The sequence below is a fragment of the Aulonocara sp. 'chitande type north' Nkhata Bay genome, linkage group LG23 (assembly GCF_057382095.1).
Source record: "Aulonocara sp. 'chitande type north' Nkhata Bay isolate Kocher_YH1m ecotype deep benthic linkage group LG23, A_spYH_male_GT1.1, whole genome shotgun sequence".
NCBI classification, from domain to species: domain Eukaryota; kingdom Metazoa; phylum Chordata; class Actinopteri; order Cichliformes; family Cichlidae; genus Aulonocara; species Aulonocara sp. 'chitande type north' Nkhata Bay.
In genome coordinates, this window is record NC_141365.1 from 30130735 (window position 1) to 30152538 (window position 21804).

At 39.1% G+C, this 21804-nt stretch overlaps 1 protein-coding gene across 1 annotated transcript; it reads left to right on the top strand.

The window, feature by feature from the left end:
• Window positions 1-535: 535 nt before the first annotated feature.
• On the top strand, window positions 536-21192 carry LOC147302075 (uncharacterized). Its single transcript, XM_086283769.1, has 3 exons — window positions 536-593; window positions 15241-15499; window positions 17704-21192. The coding sequence occupies exons 2-3, from the start codon at window positions 15244-15246 to the stop codon at window positions 19653-19655; spliced, it is 2208 nt and encodes a 735-aa protein (XP_086139895.1). The 5' UTR covers window positions 536-593; window positions 15241-15243; the 3' UTR covers window positions 19656-21192.
• The last annotated feature ends 612 nt before the right edge of the window (window positions 21193-21804 follow it).

The window sequence follows — 21804 nt, forward strand, 5'->3', positions numbered from 1 at the left end:
CTTTTATTTTAAATAAGAAAACACAATTCCAATGTTAAGTAGCTTCATATCCTCTCTTATGTTGTCTCAAAAGTCCTTAAAAAGTAGAAATGTGAACAATTTGACCAGTTTCTAAATAGTCCTTTGTGGTAAGGTTGTTTTATCAACTACTGTGTGTGCACTTTGGTTGCCACAAAAACCTCCCCACTTAGCTAGAGCCTAACCTCAGCTAGCATTGACTAACCAGAGTAAGACCCTGCCCTTAAATCTTTCTCCATGCAAAGAATGCACTGAGAGGTCCAAGTCAAACGAGAATCTTCCTCCTCGTGCAGCTGATTGGGTTTCTTCTTTCCCCTCACTTTGTTTCTGTGTATAATAACCTCTTAATGCTGCAAACATGGAGTTCATGTAGTGGTTTCTCTCTCACACAGATCCTGTTTTCTTCCCCCCGTCTCTCCTCGTGCACAGATCCAGCTCCTCTGTGCTCTCAGCCTGTGCAGCTCCACCCACCTGTAGATAAAAGCCAAACCCTCACCAGTGCTGCTGTTCAGCGTCTGTCACAAACTCCTTAAAAGCTCAGTGATACCACAGCAGCAGCAGCAGCACACACAAAGGTAAGTGATGCATCATCAAGTCTTATAGTTAAATGTGTTCATTTTGATTTGGTTTTGCTTTGGCATGGTCGTCTGATTGCAAGGCAGAGATTGGATCATTTTCCTTTTTTGCCTTTTGGGATTGCACATGCAAAGGAACATGGAAACTGAGAAGCAAGTAAATGTATCATAAGACATCCTACTTCACAGCTGTGAAGAATGGGCTGAGATGTCTCCGCAGATCACATCTGACATTTTTCCCAATGCAGAGAAAGAGGGAGAAAGAAAAGAAAATCCAAAAGAGACACCTGGGAAGAATAACCTGGGCTTAAGCTTGTTAAAATAAATGCACAGTGCAGCGTCTCGGCAGGATTTAGCACCAGTTAGTGGAATGCCTTGACATTTTAGAAAGTTTAGGTGCATGTTTTTCAGGACAAGAAAAACATGCACTTTTTCCTCCTGTGTTTATGGATAAGAAGATTTAGGTGTTAAGAGCTTTTGAGCAGTAATCTGTCCCGCATAAATAAGAGGAAACAGGATTTAAGAAAAAAGTCTCCTCAGCAGAACACTGGTGCTGCGGGCTGGAGACAGAAATTTTTATGCTTCATTAAATTTTCTTTTAGAAAACCTCTTCTGCTTCTTCGTTGTCTTCTTCTTCACTGTCATGCAGAAGTGAAGGTTTTCAGAGTTTCATACTGCAAGCCAGACTTTAAAATAAATTTTCTGATGTGGTGGTTCAAAATGACACGAAGCAAAGCGATCAGACTTATTGTATCTTTATCCTCTCAGCATAGTTTAAGGACATTAAATCTCAATGTGCACCTGTCCGTAAAGCGTAAAGAAATCATGCGTCCATGTTATGATCATGTTAAATATGTCAAAGATGAAGTTGTTTGGGTTCATTCAAAAAATTTTACACTGCAAAAGTGGCATTAAAGCAGATTAATTTGGTGCCAGCAGAGCCGCACATGTAATGAGCTATACAGACTTGTGTGATGACTGAGGCGATAAGTTTTGTAAGTGGGAGATGTGAAATATCTTTTTTTTCTCTAAATTCATGTACCATTCTTTAAAAGCAGCACCCGTATCTAGGGTTATATATTTATATTAATAAACTACAACTGTTAATATGGGTTTTGGTAATTTAATAAGCTGTGGATATAAAGAGGTCCAGACAGCTCACATCAAGATAAGATGATCAACCATTTTTCCTTAGCAATAACATGTCTGGACCTAACAGACATCCAAGAAGCTTGCATGTGTTTTTCATTGTTTTTCTAGGACTGCATTTGTTATGTTGTCAGAAGAGGAAATTTGTAATAAAGTTCAACTCAATCTGCAGATCAGTTTTAAGTTACTTAAAAAGTTTGGATTTTGAGAATGAGACTGTTTGAAGCCTCGCAAATGTGGTCAGTTTGGGTTTTTTTGGGAGGGTTAGTGTTTGCGTCCAAGGGCCAGGATGTCGCTGTATCTGCTCAAGTGAGCACTTGAGTTTTTTGGCCCCAGAAAAGCTTCGCCATTTAAAACTGTTACAACATGCTGCCAAATAGTAAAGAAAATGTATTTTGGTGGCTTTTTGATGAAGAGTCGCAACTCTATGCTAAATGCTAAATCTGAAGCAGCTATTAGCGTAGTTTGGAAAAAAGACTGAAAACATATATTTAAAAAACCCTTTATATGTGTCTGTAAGCAACAATGTGTATGCAATGTGACAAAGTTCCTTTAAAAATTGCTGTAGTAAGATTTTAAAATATGGAGATTTTTTTTTTTAATCTTTGAACATAACCAAGCTAGCTGCCCCCTCTTGTCTTTGTACTAAGCTAATGCTCTTGCTAGCTTTCATATTTACTTTACTCTCAGTGTTTGCATCAAACTTTCATCAAAAATCACAATATTTCCCAAAATGGTGAAATATTTCTGTAACCATTTCTTACAGTGAACAGAAATCAAGCTATTTATCAGCTATTTGGCTGTATTTTAGGTCAAATTATTCCACTATTTAAGGGATATTTCATCTTGTTTGCTAGGAGTATCTGTGAGCATGAGGTGATTTCACATATTTATTACTCTGTTAATGTCTCTTGACAGCTCTCCTCTCCGAGTCTGACTCCTTTGCAGTTCTCACCTACCAAACAGGAAGTGTTTATGCAGCTCTGAGGGAATGTGCCTCTTGATCCCACAGCTGCAGCCTCTGTGATTTCAGGCCATGTGTCCAAATGGTCTCGTGCTACTGTGCAGAGTACTGCAGCCATAGAAATGTCTCAAATGATGAAATCAGGTTCACTTTATGGCAATCTTACAGTGTTAATCAAATACAGATACTGTTAATGGTTCCACATTAGCTGCTGTCCTGACACGCTTTACTTTCTTTCAAAGCCACAGGTGGTAGCTCTGTTTCAAAACACCACTTTGTAGTTCCAGCTTTAAATTTTGCAGATTTATTACAAAGTGACTCTTATCTAAACTCCTAAGTAGAAGGAGTCCTAGTTCTTATAATCCCTCATAAATAGTGTGCTGCGAAAACATCTGGAAGTAGGAAAAGGGAGGAACATATTTTTTCCCTGAGTGGCATATTTTATGGTGTGACTGTATAACACATTAAGCTTCCCTTGGCTGTTGTCATGTCACCAGTACAGGCGATGTATGCATGTCACATCAAGCCGTAAATGCTCCCCAGCCCACTTTATGATTGCAGTAAAATTGATATGAGTGCATTCAATGATTGATCAACTGTAGAGGTAGAGGAAACCATCAAAATGAAATTGCTGGTGATAAAACCCAAATACAACCCTTCTCAAAGCAACATATAATCACCACCCAGTCATTTTTAAATATTAGACTGCTCCCAACCTCCAAACTACAGCAATTACTACTCCTCTGGAAGGGATCATATACCGAATCGTGCTCGTGATTTTAATATCCTCAGTACTATATTGCAAAACCATTCATCTTAACATGTTGGAAACCTTCAGTGGTTTTTGACGTCAGTTTGAGGACAGAACTTGGCATGTTTGGGTCTTTACCAGCACATTTTCAGAGGTGTATTTAAGTAGAAACACCAATAAAACATAGTAAAAGTTATGAATTTACATTATGAAGGCTTGACAGAAATTAGAGTCTGATGTTCTTGCCATAAGCATGACTTGAACATTAACAAGCATGTGAAAAAGAGTTTTTACAGTTCTCTATGCAGTAAACTTACTGCTCTTGTAGGAATTACAAAGGTAAGTATCTCAAAAATTGTTTGCTGGTCTGGAGCATTCCGTTTTTGTCAACTCAAAGACAGTCTTCTCAGCAAATTCATCCTAAGGTCAGACCACACAACTCTTAAAGAAACTACAACAAACACAAGAAATACAGACTCTACAGGCCTCAGTTAGCATGTTAAATGTTAAAGTTCATGATAACACGATTAGAAAAAAATTAAACAAGTGTGAATTGTTTAGTAGGGTTTCCAGGAGAAAGTGTCTTCTCTCTAAAAAAACACTTCTGGTGTTGTAAACCTAATGGATGGAGATGTTTGGCATAATCCCTAATGCACAAAAGCAAACAAAGCATATCAACACGAACACTTAATATCAAACGCATCACAGTGGTGGCCAAGTGATGATTTGGGTTCGTTTTGCAGCCACAGGAATTCGGCGCCTTGCAGTCATTAAGACGACCATGAACTTCTCTGTATGGACTTACATGTGAGACCATCTGTCTTTGGACAGCTAAAGCTTAGTCCAAATTCAGGCATAAAAAAGGGCAATGATCCCAAGCACAGCAGCAAAATTATAACAGAATGGCTGATAAAAAAAAAAAAACAATTAAGGTGTCACAATGGGTCAGTCAAAGTGCAGGCATGCTGTGGTAGGACCTTAAGAGAGCTGTGCATACATGAATGCTTCCAAATCTCAATATCCTGAACAAACTTTGTAAAAAAAAAGAGGGGTCTAGAATTGGCCCACAATGATGTGACAGACTGTTTAAGTCAAAAAGAAAACTGTTACTTTATTACTTTATTTATTTAGTTAGTTATTGCAACTAAAGGTGCTACAAGCTATAAAATCAGTGTGCAAGTAACCTTTTGCTTTTGTAGCCGTTTGATCCATTTTTTTAAGAGTCAGGCCTCTCCATGCTTTTACAAAAAAGAACAAAATGCATCCAAAGGGTTAAAATAATATATATGTCACGTCTATATTATTTTTAAGATTTTTATTGTTGAGTTGGGGTTTTTTTTTTGTGAAATGTTATATTTGACCTCATTTGCTTTCCACAGTATTTAAATGAAAACATGTGTGAGGGGAAATCACCATTTGGTGCTATCAACTTTCCAACCACCTGTTTCGCGCATGTTTAAAATTTGCATTTTAAAAACAAAGCGAGTGGAAAAACTCCAGTTTTTTTTTTTCCAAATATGCACTACATCTGGATGGAAAGTTTACTGTGGACATCTGAAATGTGACAGCTGAACTTCTGTTCTTCTACACTGGACGATATTTCCCAGTGAAATAGTAAGTTGAAAAGCACAAACATTAGCGCTTGAGTAAATATAGTATCTGATTGGGAATTGGAAAAACAGAGGCAACACAGGGTGTGCTGTTCCCTGATTTGCTCATAACTGGAAATCTATTTATGCAGCTGCAGAATTCTCCAGTGGAGTCTGTGGTTTTAGCACAGTATTACTGATCAGATCTGATTATTAGCCAAACATTGTTATTACTTTTAAAAATATTCTTTCACGGGTCCATTTTTAGCACCAGCTAAATACGAGGGAGACCAAGAAAGATTGCGGCAGAGACCGCACAAAGTTCAAGGGAAAAGTCTAAATCTGATGCAAGCATTTCTTTGTTGCTGTACCTATAAATCTTCCCTATTTAAATCAAATTCGATAAGATCCAAACATAAACGTTCTCATCCTTTCTTCTCATTGAATTTCTTTTTCTTTAAACATGGAAACAACCTAAAGTGCCTCTTCGGTCTGGGTTGCTATTAGTTGCTGTCCACTGACATCAGATACTCTGTTTTGACAGAACTCAAAAGCTAATAGGAAAATAATTCTCCTCCCACTCCAGTTTTTGCCCTGAAATGAAAATTGTGGGCAGGCACTCTGTGACTTGTGGTTCCTACAACTGCAGGAGAGGGAAAAATATGTCAGTGAGATGGGTGATGAGGTCAGGTGGACTGCGTGGGTGTATGTGCAAGGCTTTTCAAAGGATAGAGTGAGCGGTGAGCAATTAAAAATGCATCCAGGTGCTACATGCATGCATTGTGGGATTTGAGGCTGTGTGTAGATGTGACATCAATGGCAAAAGCTGAAAGATATATATATAAGAAAGCAAAGTTAGCAAAGATGGAGAGATAGGAAGCTGAGCTGGGGAAGCGTTCACACCCATTTTTCTTCATTTTTTAACTCACTGCTTAGGGGGGAAAGTTAATATTCTCACTATGAAGATGAGCAGGAAGAGGGAGAAATGATCAAAAAGTTACATGATGATTGAGCTGAGATGAATCAGCTGCTTAGAGTGAAAACAAAAGAGAAAAGCAGCACAGGCTTGGAGAATAACAAGGAGGAAAATGGGGATGATGATGATGCACAAAACTTAGTATAAATTATGATAAACAACAAAAATAAATCTTATTATTAAAAAGCAGCCTTTGCCAGGATATCTTTTTCCCCCACTGGACTAATGGCCGGCATTTGTATAGCGCTTTTCTAGTCCCTAAGGACCCCAAAGCGCTTCACACTACATTCAGTCATTCACCCATTCACACACTGGTGATGGTAAGCTACATTGTAGCCACAGCTGCCCTGGGGCGCACTGACAGAGGCGAGGCTGCCGGACACTGGCGCCACCGGGCCCTCTGACCACCACCAGTAGGCAAACACGGGGTTAGTATCTTGCCCAAGGATATTTGGCATGCCGCCAGGAGGCAGCCTGGGATCAAACCACCAACCTTCAGATTAGTGGCTGACCTGCTCTGCCACCTGAGCTACAGCCAGTATCCACCCAGCCTGTGAAAAAGGCAAGTAAACAAAATAGACTGTATTGATGAACTGAAAATCTGAGTAGTAATGTAGTTTGGCACCCTCTATTGAGCCACTTGCCTCACTACAGGTCCTGTCTGATAGATATCATTATTAGTAGAGCTGTTTTGACTTTATTTTCCTATCATGGTTCTGGATACAGTGAGTTAGTTGTTTTTGGCTTCAGGTGTGTGTTGTTGTCCTTGTCTGCAGAAACTCCAAGCATACCCACAGTGTGAGTACTCCAGACTGAGACTGTAGCGGTGGTGTGTTTTTCTTATAAAGGTTAGCATCAGCTCACATAAATTCATGCAGTGGGTCGCACGTATACTCAGGTACATTCCCCAGATGTCGTCTTGGCACTCGTGTTCCTGTCAGCTGATTGTTGCATTCCTTTGTGTTTGTGTGTAGGAGCTGAAAAGCGTTTCCACATTACACTGACAGAATTGTTACACACATTATTGTATGAGAATATTGTGTCTTACGAGGTCAGATGGGTTTGTTTTGACCGTCCAAAAGCGATGTTCATATTTTAGTGTGTTTTGACTCAGTCTATTTAAAAAAAAAAAAAAAAGGTCAGTTGAAGAGAACAACATCTGTATTGTTCTTGGGTCTGCTGGAGCTCAGGTAGTGAAATCCCCATGGCAGGGTTGTTGAAATGAAATAAAGCATGATGCTGAAGCCTGAATCATGAGCCAGATCATTTCATGCTTTCTTTATGTTAACTTCAATTCAATTCAATTTTATTTATATAGCACCAAATCACAATAACAGTAGCCTGCCTCAAAGTGTTTTACATTGCATTGTAAAGACCCTACAATAATAGAGTCATACCCTAACAATTAGATGACTCCTTTGAGCAAGCACCTGGTGACAGTGGGAAGGAAAAACTCCCTTTTAACAGGAAGAAACCCCAGACAGAGCCAGTCTCGGGGAGGGGCAGCCATTTGCCGTGACCAGTTGGGGATGAAAAGAGGAAGACAGGACAAAAGACACATTCAACAATCCTAAATTCACTTTGACCTAGTCAAAGTTTCTATGGTGACCTGTCCAGATAAAAAGAGAGGAACCTTTGTGACACTAAGAGCTTCCTAACCCATCAGTATTACTGCATAGTACTTTCTTTACTTATGTTTAGTCATGCTCTTGGAAATGATGCACAGTGAAGTTTGGCATTGTTTTGCTGAAGATAGCAATGTCTTCCTAGAAATGTAAAAATATGTCTGGACTAATTTTCTCACGTGACATCATGTGCACAATGCTTGAACGTTGTCCACCATATTGGACTATTGCTATTAGTGTACTCCCCAAATGGTTGGGGAGTACCAGATGGTTGCCAGATGGTTGCAGACCAGTCTCTAGGCTTAATGGTCTCTAGGTCTCTAGGTGTAATGGGGCCTTGTTCACTTCATCCACTTGATCCTACATTGTGACCATGATTGCCATGCATCCAAAATGTTGGATAAGTTAACACCACACTGTCAGAGGATGTCTGGAAAACCTCAGTACATATTCCATTCATTTGCTTCTGCTTATCCTTTTCAGGGTCACGGGGGGCGCTGGAGCCTATCCCAGCTGTCATGGGGCGAGAGGCGGGGTACACCCTGGACAGGTCGCCAGTCTGTCGCAGGGCTCAGTACATATTGTTTAGCTTTAATAGAGCTTAACACTTTATTTATAAATGTATAAATATTTGAAGTATCATGGTTGTACAAGGCATTCACAAGGTACTGATATCTGAACATGGACAGAAAAAAGCTCTGCCTAGTTGTTACCGCTTCACATTACTGTACTCCTCAACCATTTTAGGCTCGAGAGAAAAATTCCAATGGTTCCTGAAAGATGACAATTATTTTTTTAATCTTACAGCCAAAATGACAATATGTCCATTATGCCAGTATAAATCCTGCTCAGTTAGCTTCTGGATATTGTTTTGAAATTGTTTTAGAATTCTGAAGTTTTTCTCTTGCATTTGGATTTGTTCACTAACAATGGTCTCAGCCATTCAGCATTAATTTGTAGCCTTGACACTTGCACACAAAGGCTTCTCTGTCAATGATCAGTATGTATCATTGGTGTTGAAATTTCAAAAGTTTGCTTTATATCCTGCAGCACAGTTAGTTTCCCACTCTTATTGGAAAAGAAGGACCCTCTGTTTAAAGTACAAAAGCCAAGCCCGACCACAGGCAATTAAGACTGGCACCCGTGTCTATAAGCAATGACATGCCTCTGTTCCTCACCGTTTGTTTATCAAGCAATAGATTCCCCACATCTGGAATAAGTCAGGAGAGGAACCCAGAGGAGAAATGGAAATGTGATTATTTCCAAAGCCAATCTAGAGGTGATAAAAGACTGGTGGCTCATCACCAGGCAAAGCCAGCTGCGGTTGTATGTATTGGCAAAGAGGCTGAGAGGAACCAGGAACCACACTGGGCCGAGTAGTCTTTGTTGCATGAGATTGTCATCGAGTGCCGGGTGTGGAGGTGTCTGAAGAGATTTCATCAAAGCTGAGGTCATGCACAAGGTGAAAGTTTAAATCATAGAAGGGATTCTAAGTGGATTATATTTGGTTGTTGTTGCAGAGAGGAAATATTTATTGTCAAGCTATTCGTTCAGGGACACAGCAAGACCATATTGTGTTGAAAAAAGATGTTTGAGAGTAGTTGTTTTTCATCTGCAGCTTTTGTCAGGTTCACTGTGAAACATAATTGTGAATGCATAATGGTCATGCCTAGTTTCCTGACTAGACTAAACTCTGTCCAATAATTTTGTCAGAAACAATGATTGTGTCGTGAAAGTGTCATTATTAGAGCGTGTGCTTTTACTTTAAGCACCTCATAACTACATGCTTCTTGATAAAGAATTGCAAACCTTTCGTTGTGCCGGGAGAAGCTGTTCCTCTTAAATCTTAAAACGAAGGTGGAAAGCAAATACATGAGAATTTTACTGCAGCCGTTGTGATGGGAAAAGTGTAATAACCCAGAACAAAATGATTCAGGTTTCTTTATTTGTTGTGTTATAATGTTTGCCACGCAAGGTACTCAAGTATCAAAGCTAAACACATAGTGCAATGTCATTAGAATTCAATACTTATTGCAATTTAGTCTGTGGTCTAGACGCTCCAATTGCTTTCCCATTAAACCGTCTGTAAACCAAAAAATGACTGATGATATCGACCGTCTGTAAATAAAGGCTAGCTGTATAATTAAGGGCAGCTACCCTGACAGCGTGACACAATAAGTTAATAAGCTTCAATAAACTCTTCAACTGTATCACAGCACCACAACACTGGTGTAGAGTGGACCGTGCTTGCGTTTTGATTCGGATGTTTGTGTGCACTTGCCTGTACTGAATGTCAGTTGTGTTCATTTCCATAATTTGTTATACTATACTTGCCACTTGGAAAAGCCATTTTTAATCTCAATAATACCTTTTATCTGGATAAATAAATTATATATATTGTATAAAAGATCTGCCACAACATGTCCTACCAAATATTGTCTGTTGCCACCTCTTCAAAATTTGGCTAGACATGTGTATACTTTATACAAAACAGTCGTAGTGTGTATACAGATGTGCCTAAAAAGTGGCCGGCCAGTGACAGGTGTACTTACTGATATGGTCTGCTAAGTGTACCCAATAGTGTTTAGCCACAGGTGTACCCAATGGGGAGAATAGGAAGGAATTTTTATGATGTTTTTGCAACAAATTGTTAATTAACTGTTTGAAAACGGTAAAACCTAAACTAAAACTGCATAGAATCAGTCGCCTCACAGCTAATTTTTGCTCACTATGACAAATGGTGTGGGGAGGCAATGCCAAGGAAGAAAAATAATAATAAAGAACTTAGCCGAGCATAACATGTACTTGGGTTGTTTGCTTTGCAGCAAACCAACCCGTTAAAACTGGGTATGTTTTTGTATGCTTTATGTCTCTGAGCCATGAAGAGTGGCATATCCTTGGAGGTCCTCTTTGTTATTTCCTTGCCAAACATGTGTTCCTTTTTTGTCTGCAGAGCGAATTCCCAACGTGTGAAACCATGTTCTGCTTAGAAGCTCAATATTTGAGGATCAGTCTCCTGCTGGCTTTATAGCTGAAAAAGATTAAACAAGTGATTTTGCTCCAAGATTGAATGTTTGGAGATGCACGAAAAGCAAAAGATTGTCTCGCCTAAAATGTGACATTAAAACGCTGACATGACTGAAATTCAGTCAGTTGGCAAATCGTTTTTTATTGAAGCGGTCTGTTCTTTTTTTCTCTGGAAGAAATTCATTAAAAATGTAAAACAGCAGCTGAAACTCTGGAATTTTAATGACTATTTAAATTAAATGTTCCAACAGTGAGTTTTCAAATATTTTGTGCCTAAGGGTGGATTTATGGAACCATTGCATAGGTCTTTGAGTACACAGAGGAAAGGACTATGGGTATGCAACCAACACAGAACTGTTTGTGTGCAGTCCTCCAAAAACAGCCCAGTAGTGCACTGGTAGAAACATTTGCTCACGACAAGGAAGATGCATGAACAAATATAAAAAGGCATGCATAATGGCTGCAGTGGTCCCACTTTCACTGTATTTAACACTTTGTTCCACATTATGACCTACGTCTCTTTCCTCCATGAACCAGCTGCACAAATGTAACGGGTGCTTCCCCATGTTTTGACTCAGGTGGTTTCTCTAATTGGGGTGATATCTCTGTAACTTGTCATAGACCTTACCCATAGATTTCCATGTATTTACGTATATCTTTGCCCAAGTTAGCTTTAGCCAAACAACAGAGCATTTGGGTAACAAATATATGTGAGTGCACTGACATGAAAGAAACACAAAGTTTGAATGCTGAGGAAGTTTACTTAAATATTAACGATATCAGTTATCAGTTATTTATGCCATATGGGTTATTACCCATATGGCAGCACGGTGGCACGGTGGTTAGCACTGTTGCCGCACAGCAAGAAGGTCCTGAGTTCAATTCCAACATCAGGCCGGGGTCTTTCTGTGTGGAGTTTGCATGTTCTCCCCGTGTTTGCGTGGGTTCCCTCCGGGTACTCCGGCTTCCTCCCACCGTCCAAAGACATGCACTTAGTGGGGATAGGTTAATTGGATAACCCAAATTGTCACTAGGTGTGAATGTGTGAATGAAAGTGAGTGCGAATGGTTGTCTGTCCCTGTATGTTGGCCCTGCGACAGACTGGCGACCTGTCCAGGGTGTACCCCGCCTCTCGCCCTATGACAGCTGGGATAGGCTCCAGCGCCCCCCGCGACCCTGAAAAAGGATAAGCAGAAGCGAATGGATGGATGGGTTATTACCCATATGGCATAAATAACTGATAACTGATATCGGTCAGTGTTGATGGGTTACATTAGGGTAGTAGCAGCAGCAACTGCTTCATAGTAATGCTTTCCAACAGCTATACACACATGGCACTTTCAGTTGTTCTTCAATTTTTTACTTCAGGTGTTGAATCTAAAAATTGCACCAAATATATAGAACCACCAACCAGTCTTCTAACAATCTTCCTTACAGGCTTTCCTATTACCTTGGTCTTCCTGTGACCACTATGAACTTTAAACATAAAGAAATAGTTAGATTAGGGGCAGTTTGCGTATATAGCTGTATTTTACCTTGTTAAATATTTGGGGTTCAAGCACAAACCATAAGTCTGAAAAAGTTTCATAAATTAGGTGTGTTTGTTGTTGCTTCCCTCTGAGGTTTAATCCACAAAAGGCAAAGAAATAATGAGTGAACTGATCCTCCACAAACAGGGGAGGCAAACAAACCTAAACAGACATTTTCATCCCAAATGTTTTGCTAGTTCTGACAGTTAGTTACAGTCAGTGATATTAAAGGCCATGTTCTTCTTTGAAAAACAAAAAGGTGATACAGAATTCATTACAATTTGTCATTCAGTTATGATCATATCAGTTCTGAAGCAAAAGTTCACTTCAGGAGTGGTTGTGAATCAGTGTTGCAGTGCTTAAGTGTGATCTTTTTTATTCTTAATGTTGTTGTTTTTTTAATTAACTTTCAGTTAACTGTGAGTTTTATGGCATTTAGGTTTTTCTCTGAACATTTCATTGTTGGTATTGTGCTTCAAACTATAACAGCTCTCATAAGAACAGACTCCACAGCTTCAAGCAGTCTGACCTATTTGACCGGACTAGAGTTTCACTCTTTCCTTTCAAAATTAATCTCTAGTCTATATGTGCTGTTTAATCACATATTTAAACTGGTTTTCTTGAAGCATTTAGATCCAAGACATCATAAATTACCAAATTCTGATAAGAATCAAACCCAGCTTCAGTAAGCTTTAGCTTTAGTACTTCCAGGCTACACTTGAGGTGTTCATTCATAGAGCTTTTCACTGTTTACTCTCACTGTTATCCTTCAAAAACTCAGTGAACGCCTGAACTTAGAACCTCCAAATTTCTCCAAACTGACAGTTAAGCTTTTGACTGTCCAAACTGACAAGCAGTCCTCAAACAGTAACTCCCCCTTTTAAAGTTTTTTAATTAGCCTTTTACTTTACTTTATTTTTTTATTTATATAGCACATTTAATAACAACAAAATGTTGACCAAAGTGCTGTACAAAGATAAAAATTACACAGTAACAAATGACATCAAAGATAAAAGATAAGAATGATCTCACCTTGGATAAGAGCCTCAATTTTAAAAAGGACCGCTGTACAACAGAGTTCATTTGTTTCTTAAAGGTAAACTTATTATCCAGTATAACCCCCAAATTTTTTGCATGCGGTTTAGCAAAAGGTACTAAACTGCGCAGGTCAAGATCTGGGGTACTGGAATTACAGCTTGGTCCAAAGATGATCACTTTTTTTTCCTTGTTAAGATTAAGAACATTTACGCCATTCAAGTCTTGACTTTATCGGGACACTGAAATGACAGAAACGAGACCTTAGAAATAGGTCTAAAATTTGCAAGGACAGAGGAATCAAGATTAGGTTTTTTGAGGTTTTTTAGACTTTTAGGCACCAAACTGCAAAAGGTGCTGTGTTATGTGTGTTGGTATTTTGTAAGCACAGTAGTTTGAATGTTGAATGCACAATGTCAAAATCGTCTGAAGCACATCCAAGACTCTTTCTGTCTTTGAGTGCTTTTTAGTAGTTTTTTCAATTACTGGAGATCGACACTCACACAGACTCGAACTTGAACTCTAAAGACTTTACTGAAGACTTTTTACATGCTAAGCTATTATGTTGCCTCTTGGCTTATCTCAGGATCAAACTTATAACCTTGAAATATGTAGATATTGTTCAATAACATTATGAGGCTTTTAGAAAATGGTGGAGAGAAGATTCTGAAAGCTTCTGCTGGTAGTTTTCTCTAGCAGTTAATTATTTGATATTGAAATATGTATATAGTTAGATGAGAAGTGCAGTCACTTCACTGTAAGTGGGTCCTGGGTTTATGTCCACTAGTCAGCTGGGGCCTCTCTGTATAGAGCTTGCCTGTTCCCCCTGTTCCTGTGTGGGTTCCCTCCCACAGTACAAAGATTCCAAACTGGCTGTAAGTGTGCATATCTGAATGGGTGTCCACATCTCAATGTTAACCATGCAGTAGATGGCAACCTGTGCAATAGCTACTGCAACATATTCAAATCAACCCTAACATCTCTAACATGCTGATTTTGCAGAGAAACTAGACACATAAGTATTTCCATTCTAAAAATAATCCCCTGGAAACATCCAGTCAACACAACTTAGCTTTCTTTTTAGAATAATTGCTCTAAAAAATGTAAGCAAGCCTTCAGTTATTGCAGCTTTCCAAAATGTTTGATCTCTTTGGTTCGGTTTCAGGACACACAAACACTGCAGCTGAGGAAAACATGCATTCACCCATCAGTGTTTATTTTCACACAGTGCTTTTGGCAGTGCTTAGCTGATCTCCTTAGCGCAGACATGTTTAAAGAATTAAAGATTATGTTCAAAACTGGCCACATCCCCTGTGGGGCCTCTTAATTATAATATGTATGTGTGAATCACTTCAAGGATGTGGGAGGCTTTTACACAGTGTTTCTGAAAAGATATCTAAGCTAGGTCACATATGTGCAGTGGAGGGTTTGGGTGATTTCTTTGGTTTGACAAGTGAATTTTGTAAGCTCTTGAAACCTGGCATTTGAATTCATCTATGTACCAGTATGGTTTAAGAGCATGGCCATAAACCATTAATAGGCTTAATTATTATTATTTTCTTCTCTAAATAATTAAATGCTGTTTGCACAGCATTTATCCCATTGGTGAGTAGCACAAGACACCCTAAATGACCAAACTCTATTCACATTAATTAAGTAAATTACCTAGAAGTAAATAATACATTCATTATACAAATATATGTATCAATGTCAACCAATAAAGCTGTTTACTTGTGATACAAATTGTGAAGTTTATTTGCTTTTACAAAACAGCATTTTCTGTATTTTATGGGAAGATGTGTAGTGGTTTTGGAAATTAATTGATATTCATCTAAAGAATCAAGATACCTTCAAGATACCCTCAAGGATACCGCTAACGAGATATATAGATATGATATGAAGATAGATACGAAGATTTTTCATGTGTGTAGATGCTTTCATTTAATTTCACTGAAATCTTTATATCTGTCTTATAGTTCCACTTTTTGTTTCTCAATTGCAGAAAATGGTGGCTGTATCCCTCCATTCTTTCTATCTTCTCATCACAGTGTTACAGCTATGTTTACTATACCTTGCTCATGGTGGGGTGTATTATGGACATAAACAGCCACCCCAACAGCCCCAGCCATTGCCACAATATGATGCATATCCACAGCAACAGTTTCTGGAGAATGAGATGCCAATACTTCCTCAGTATGGACAAGAGTTTCCTCAACCGCCATTGCACATGGGTAAAGAGAGACCACTGACAGATGGCAAAGGTGAGTTCAATATGTTTGTGAAAAATTACTTTTAGCTCCTGCATCTTTTCTAATACCATAATTAATAAACTAACAACCTGCTGTAAAACAGATCAAATACGTCAATGGGTCCTTTTTACATATTTATCTATATATTCTTTTGGGTTTTTTTGCCTGTCCCGTTTGGCTCTTTTGCCATCAGAATTATTGTCTAAAGGCAAAGAAAGATGCCCAACGGATTTACTTTACCAAATCGACCAACCCAGCCTTGCCGTATTGGTCTATTTGATTCGCCTTTTATTGTTTATTTTATTTTAACCTGCTAAATAAAGGACAGACTTGACTGGGGAAAAGAAAGGGGAGAAAGAAAGAGGGAAAGAAAAACAGAGGGGAAGAGGAATGGTGATAAAGGGCAAAAAAACAAAAACCAACAAAATAAGCAGACAAAAAATACATATATCAATCACCTGGATCACCTGTTGAGAAAGAAAAAAGAGAAAACAAGCAGAAAAAAAGAGAGCAATATAATAAACAACATCATTACGATGATCTATGGGAATATAACAGTAAATACTAAATATTAAAAATTATTGTGCAGCACGTAAGATCGACATCGACATATTTATCTGTATATTCCAACATATGACATGAACTAAATTCTTAGCTTTTTTGCATTGACTAACTAACACCTTTTTACTAAAAACTGCCTTCAAATTCCATTATAAATACAGGGGAGATGGCGTAAAACTGACAAGATATTAACTTAAGTGCACTGCTACAATAAATTAATTATTTACATGGAGCGCTCCCTGGTTTTGAATTTTCTTTCTTTCTTTTTTTTTCTTGGTTTTCTTTCCTCCTGTGCTTTTGCGACTTACTTTACAATAGATTCATTATGTCTGTTTTCATTATTTCAACAGCACTGTAAATAATTATTTTAGTTCATTATTAGTTCATTTATTTATAATCAAATGACCTAATAAGGGGTCATCCATTTTCAGATGCAGTGAGTAGTAACTGTATTAAAATCTTTTTAGTTAACATCGATCACTAACTACTGATAACCAGTGTTGGGGAGTAACGGAATATGTATCGCCGTTACGTATTTAAAATACAAAATATGAGTAACTGTATTACGTTACAGTTACTGTTTAAAAAGGTGGTATTCAGAATACAGTTACTTTGTTGAAATAAAGGGATTACACGGCGTTCTTTTCCTGTTTCATATGTTAGGCTATCCCCTCTCTATTTTTGGTAATTCCACACCAGTGGAAACCCAAACAAAACACACATTAAGAGGCTCAAATGCCTGTGTCTCAATCTCGCGTCTCATAATGACGTGAAGAAATATTTTTAAAAATGATTTGATATGAAGGCAATAGGCCAGAGTATTAAAGGCATAGCCCTAAAGAATGTAGCCTCATGGGCAGTGTAGTCTGTGCTGCAGGGAGAATGAGCTGCCATACCCGTTATGTGTCTGTGAGCGAGGGAGGGAGAAAAAGGTGAGTGGAAAAGTACAAGTTGTCACAGAGCAGAAACATCTAAACAGTTTCTGCTCTGTGAGCAGAAACTGCATGTAAATATAATAATAACAACTGCAGCCAAAAAGAGTGCCTGACGAGCTCAGTTGTAAGTACGTTATTAAGACTCCACTGTACACTGTGTTCGTGTTTTCCTCCGAAACAATAAGTTCCATTGGAGCAGCCTTTCAACGCCTCTCTGTCTCTCGCTAGCAAAGCTGACCCAGACAACAAAGTAAAGCTAGTTTTCGGCTACGAGCCCGACACGGAACCCGACATATTAGCCACAGGTCCCTTTACTATGGTTCAGAGCCACGGACCTGTTTTATATACGCACCGAATAGTTTTCTATACGAGATGACTGCAAAAAGTGCAGCCGTACCAAATGTCCACCCTACTGTTACTCATTTTATATTAAGATTTAAAAATCTAGTTGCTATTGGTATGGCGAGTAACCATAATAGTAATAGTAATGTCGCAAAAAGCAATAGGACATTCATGTAGTTGTAAAAAAGCATGATAATATATTAAGTAATCCAAAGTATTCAGAATACGTTACTCTCATTGAGTAACGTAACGGAATATGTTACAAAATACATTTTGGGGCATGTATTCTGTAATCTTCCCAACACTGCTGATAACTGATCATGTCAGATCATTATTTAGTGGGTCAACACTTACCTCTTTTAGTATTTTCCTTGACAGGACAAACCTTTCCCAGAGGAGCTAAAGGTCCACGCCCTCCTGTTCCAGGGGTAAAAGGTCTCCCAAAGGGACTGCAAGGAATTCAAGGTACCCCAGGGCCAACAGGACCACCAGGACCACAAGGCCCTCCTGGGCTTCCAGGACAAGGATTGCCAGGTTTACCAGGAAAGCCAGGCCCTCCTGGTCCTTCTGGCTACCCAGGAGTTGGAAAACCTGGTATGCCAGGATTGCCAGGAAAACCTGGAGGACCTGGATTACCAGGATCAAAAGGTGATCTTGGTCCTAATGGTGATGTAGGCGTAACTGGACCTCCTGGGCCTCCAGGACTTCCAGGTCCCTCAGGACTCCCTGGGATTCCAAAAGCAGGAGATCAGGGACTTCCAGGACAGCGAGGTCCTCTAGGGGAGCCTGGCCAAAAAGGTCTGCCTGGGCTTCCTGGTCCTCCAGGCCCCAAAGGAGACAAAGGACTTGGTATACCTGGTTTTCCAGGCTTGAAAGGCCCTGGTGGGCCACCAGGTCCACCTGGACAGGTGGGCATTGCTGGCATTGGTAAACCTGGTATGAATGGTCTTCCTGGACATCCAGGAATACCAGGAAAGCCTGGTTCTCCTGGAGAACCAGGACTGGCAGGGGCACCTGGTGAAAGAGGCCAACCAGGCGTACCAGGTGTACCAGGAATTGGAAAACCAGGAAAAGATGGTTTCAGTGGGCACCCGGGGGTATCTGGAGGGAAGGGGGAACCAGGTCTCCCTGGTTTACCAGGGAACCCAGGCTTGCCAGGTTATGGTAAACCAGGGTTTCCAGGACCTAAGGGTCATAAGGGACATGCTGGTCTTCCTGGAGCACCAGGTCCAAAAGGTGATAAAGGTCACCCAGGTCTCACAGGTGTCATTGGTCCCACTGGTTCAAGTGGAATACCTGGCCCACCAGGTCCAATAGGCCTTCCTGGTAGTCTTGGCTTCCCAGGATTAAAAGGAGATGATGGTGTCATAGGACCAAGAGGAAATCCAGGAATAAAGGGTCAGACAGGTCCTCCAGGGATTCCCGGACAGCCTGGTAGATCAGGAGAGGGTGGGCAACCAGGACCAAGAGGCTTACAAGGGTCCACTGGCCCAAAAGGAGAAGCTGGTGTTAGGGGTTTACCTGGTGCCCCTGGTGCTGCAGGATTAACAGGAACAAGAGGAGAAGGAGGACAGGCTGGAGAGAAAGGCCCCCAGGGACCACAAGGTATTCCAGGGCTTGCAGGACCAGGGGGCCCAATTGGACCCCCTGGGCTTCCTGGACGAAAAGGCGATGCAGGCTTAACAGGTAAACCTGGCTATCCTGGTGAGGGAGCCCCAGGACCCACAGGTCTTGTTGGTCCACAAGGTAACCCCGGTCCCAGTGGTCCTCCTGGATTTCCAGGGCAACCGGGACAACCTGGACCCCCTGGACCTCCTGGACAACCTGCTACATTTCCTGACCTTGGACAGATCCTTCCTATGACTGGCCCATACAGTGGCCAAAAACAAGGTTACAAGAACCCAAATGGAGGTGAGATTGGTGGAAATGGCCCTGAGCTGCCTGCATTCACAGCTAAACTCACAAATCCATTCCCCCCTGTGGGTTCCCCTGTCATCTTTGACAAACTCTTGCACAATGGCAATCAGGACTACAGTCCTCAGAATGGTGTTTTTACCTGTAGCATACCAGGGATCTACTACTTTTCTTACAACGTACACTGCAAAGGAAGTAATGTGTGGGTGGCACTGATGAAGAATAATGAGCCAGTTATGTACACTTATGATGAGTATAAAAAGGGATTGCTAGATCAGGCTTCAGGGAGTGCTGTACTCCCATTAAGAAAAGGAGACACTGTGCATATACAGCTACCATCGGAGCAGGCAGCAGGACTTTATGCTGGTCAGTATGTCCACTCCACGTTTTCTGGATACCTACTGTACATTATGTAATAAAATATAAAAAAAGGTGAGAATAATAGCACAGATCTGACCATAATGTAAATAAAACTACTTAAGTCACAAGGTACAATGTAGGTCAAGTTAAACGGGTTACATCGAGAATTGGGAAGATCTTCTTTAGTTCTTACTGTAGTTATTATTATTATTATTATTATTATTATTATTATTATTATTATTATTATTATTATAACAACACTGTATGTACCACAACTCTATTTACTTACAAAGAAATATCAGAAAGGGAAGTTATAAAACCATGGCCAAAATTTGTATATAAATGTTATGATAAATCACTTGGCTTTTAGCCATTCCATTGTCTTAATTACACATATATTATTATATTCATCTACAGAGAGTATATCATGGATTCTGATAACTCCTCATACAGTGCAGATTTACAGTATATCTTCTTTTTATTCACTTGACAGGACAGCAGTTTCTGTTCTACAATTATAAACCGCATACTGGGCATGTAAGAACCTATCACTTTATTTTTCTTAGTTATAAATTACAGTTGGGTTATGTATTAGGGTTCATCATGTAATTATTAAATTATTGTTAGACTTTTTTTGTTTTTTGTATTGTTGAGCTTTTTAATATGAAAAGATATTCATATGCATTTTACCACACTTATTCACTTAACAATAACATAACCATTGGCTATTTTATTAAATTTCACACCAGTCCACACAGTCCAAAACAGAACAGCAAAAAAATATACATGTTTGTTTTGTCCACAGTAGTTTGAATTTTCCCTTTGATGTCCTTAGTTTTTTGTTGTTTTTTTGTAATAAATATAAACTGAAAGGTATGTGTGAGTTTGTCAGTATTCTCTGTAATTTATTTGTCTGACTACTGATTACTTGGATTTGTCTTGTGTGTTGAACACTAAATAGAGAATTCATTCCAAAATGCAGGACACATAAAATAGCAGTACCCATTCATATGACTGTGCCACTTTTTTTCTTTGGTTGTTTGGGTGGTTTTTTTTTTTGTTTGTTTGTTTGTTTTTTCCAAACTGAGGATAAGCCATTTTGGTATGACATTCTTTAAAAGTACTTTTCCTAATATTCCTTTATTTTCAGACAAAAACTGTGCTGTAAATACATGAATTTTGATCTTTGTTGTTTTTTCTTGGCAATATGATGGTTTAATAAAAAATAAAAAAAAAATTTAAAAATAAATAAAATTTCGTCTTGACCTAATTTTTAAGATGATGTTTGTGCTTTGCAAAGCAAAAACATTGTGCTTTATAGATTCCTACACCAATAACAATCAACAAGAATGAAAAACATGTAGCCAAGACCTTAATCAACACAGCAAAATTGAACTGGACCATGTCTGGACTTGATTCTTTGTGGTATAGATTCAACAAAGTGCTGGAAACATTCCTCAGAGATTTTGGACCATATTGACATGGCAGCATCACACAATTGCCGCAGATATGTGAACTGCACATCCAAAATGTTAATCTCAAAATGTTCTGCCACATCTCGAAGATGCTCTACTGGATTGAGATCTGATGACTACTGTGAACTTATTAACATGCTCAAGAAACCAGTTTAAAGATGATCTGAGCTTTGTGAAATTGCACATTATTCTGCTGTAAGCCCCCATCAGAAGATAGGTCATAAGGGGTCATGTGGGATGGACTGGACATGGTCAACAATAATACTCAGGCAAGCTGTGACATTTAAACAATCCAAATATCACAGCAGAAATCAGACCAGGCAATTTTCTATTGTCTAATTTTCACTGAGAAGAGCGGCACCTGGTGAGGTCGTCTGCTGCCGCAGCTTATCTGTAGGCCAACATTTGGCATCTTGTGCATTCAGAGTGGTTGTCTGAGTTACTGTTGCCCTCCTATTAGCTCAGTGCAGTCTGACCAACATTATGCACTCCACACTGTATATAAATGCCACTTGTTTTGCACATATTCAACTCTGTATATTTTATATATTTTATTATTATTATTATTATTATTATTATTATTATTATTATTTTATTTTATTTTTTTACTATTTAATTTGTAAAAATGTGTATACACACACACACACACACACACACGTAGGAAAATATTTAGTATACACATCCAGAAATGCATACACTATTATATATTGTACATATATTTATTAGTTTC

Bases quoted from the DNA above. Each gene is read 5' to 3' on its own strand.
- LOC147302075 (XM_086283769.1), top strand. From the start codon at position 15,244: ATGGTGGCTGTATCCCTCCATTCTTTCTATCTTCTCATCACAGTGTTA. The intron at 15,500-17,703 runs GTGAGTTCAATA...TTTCCTTGACAG, and splicing joins ACCACTGACAGATGGCAAAG to GACAAACCTTTCCCAGAGGA.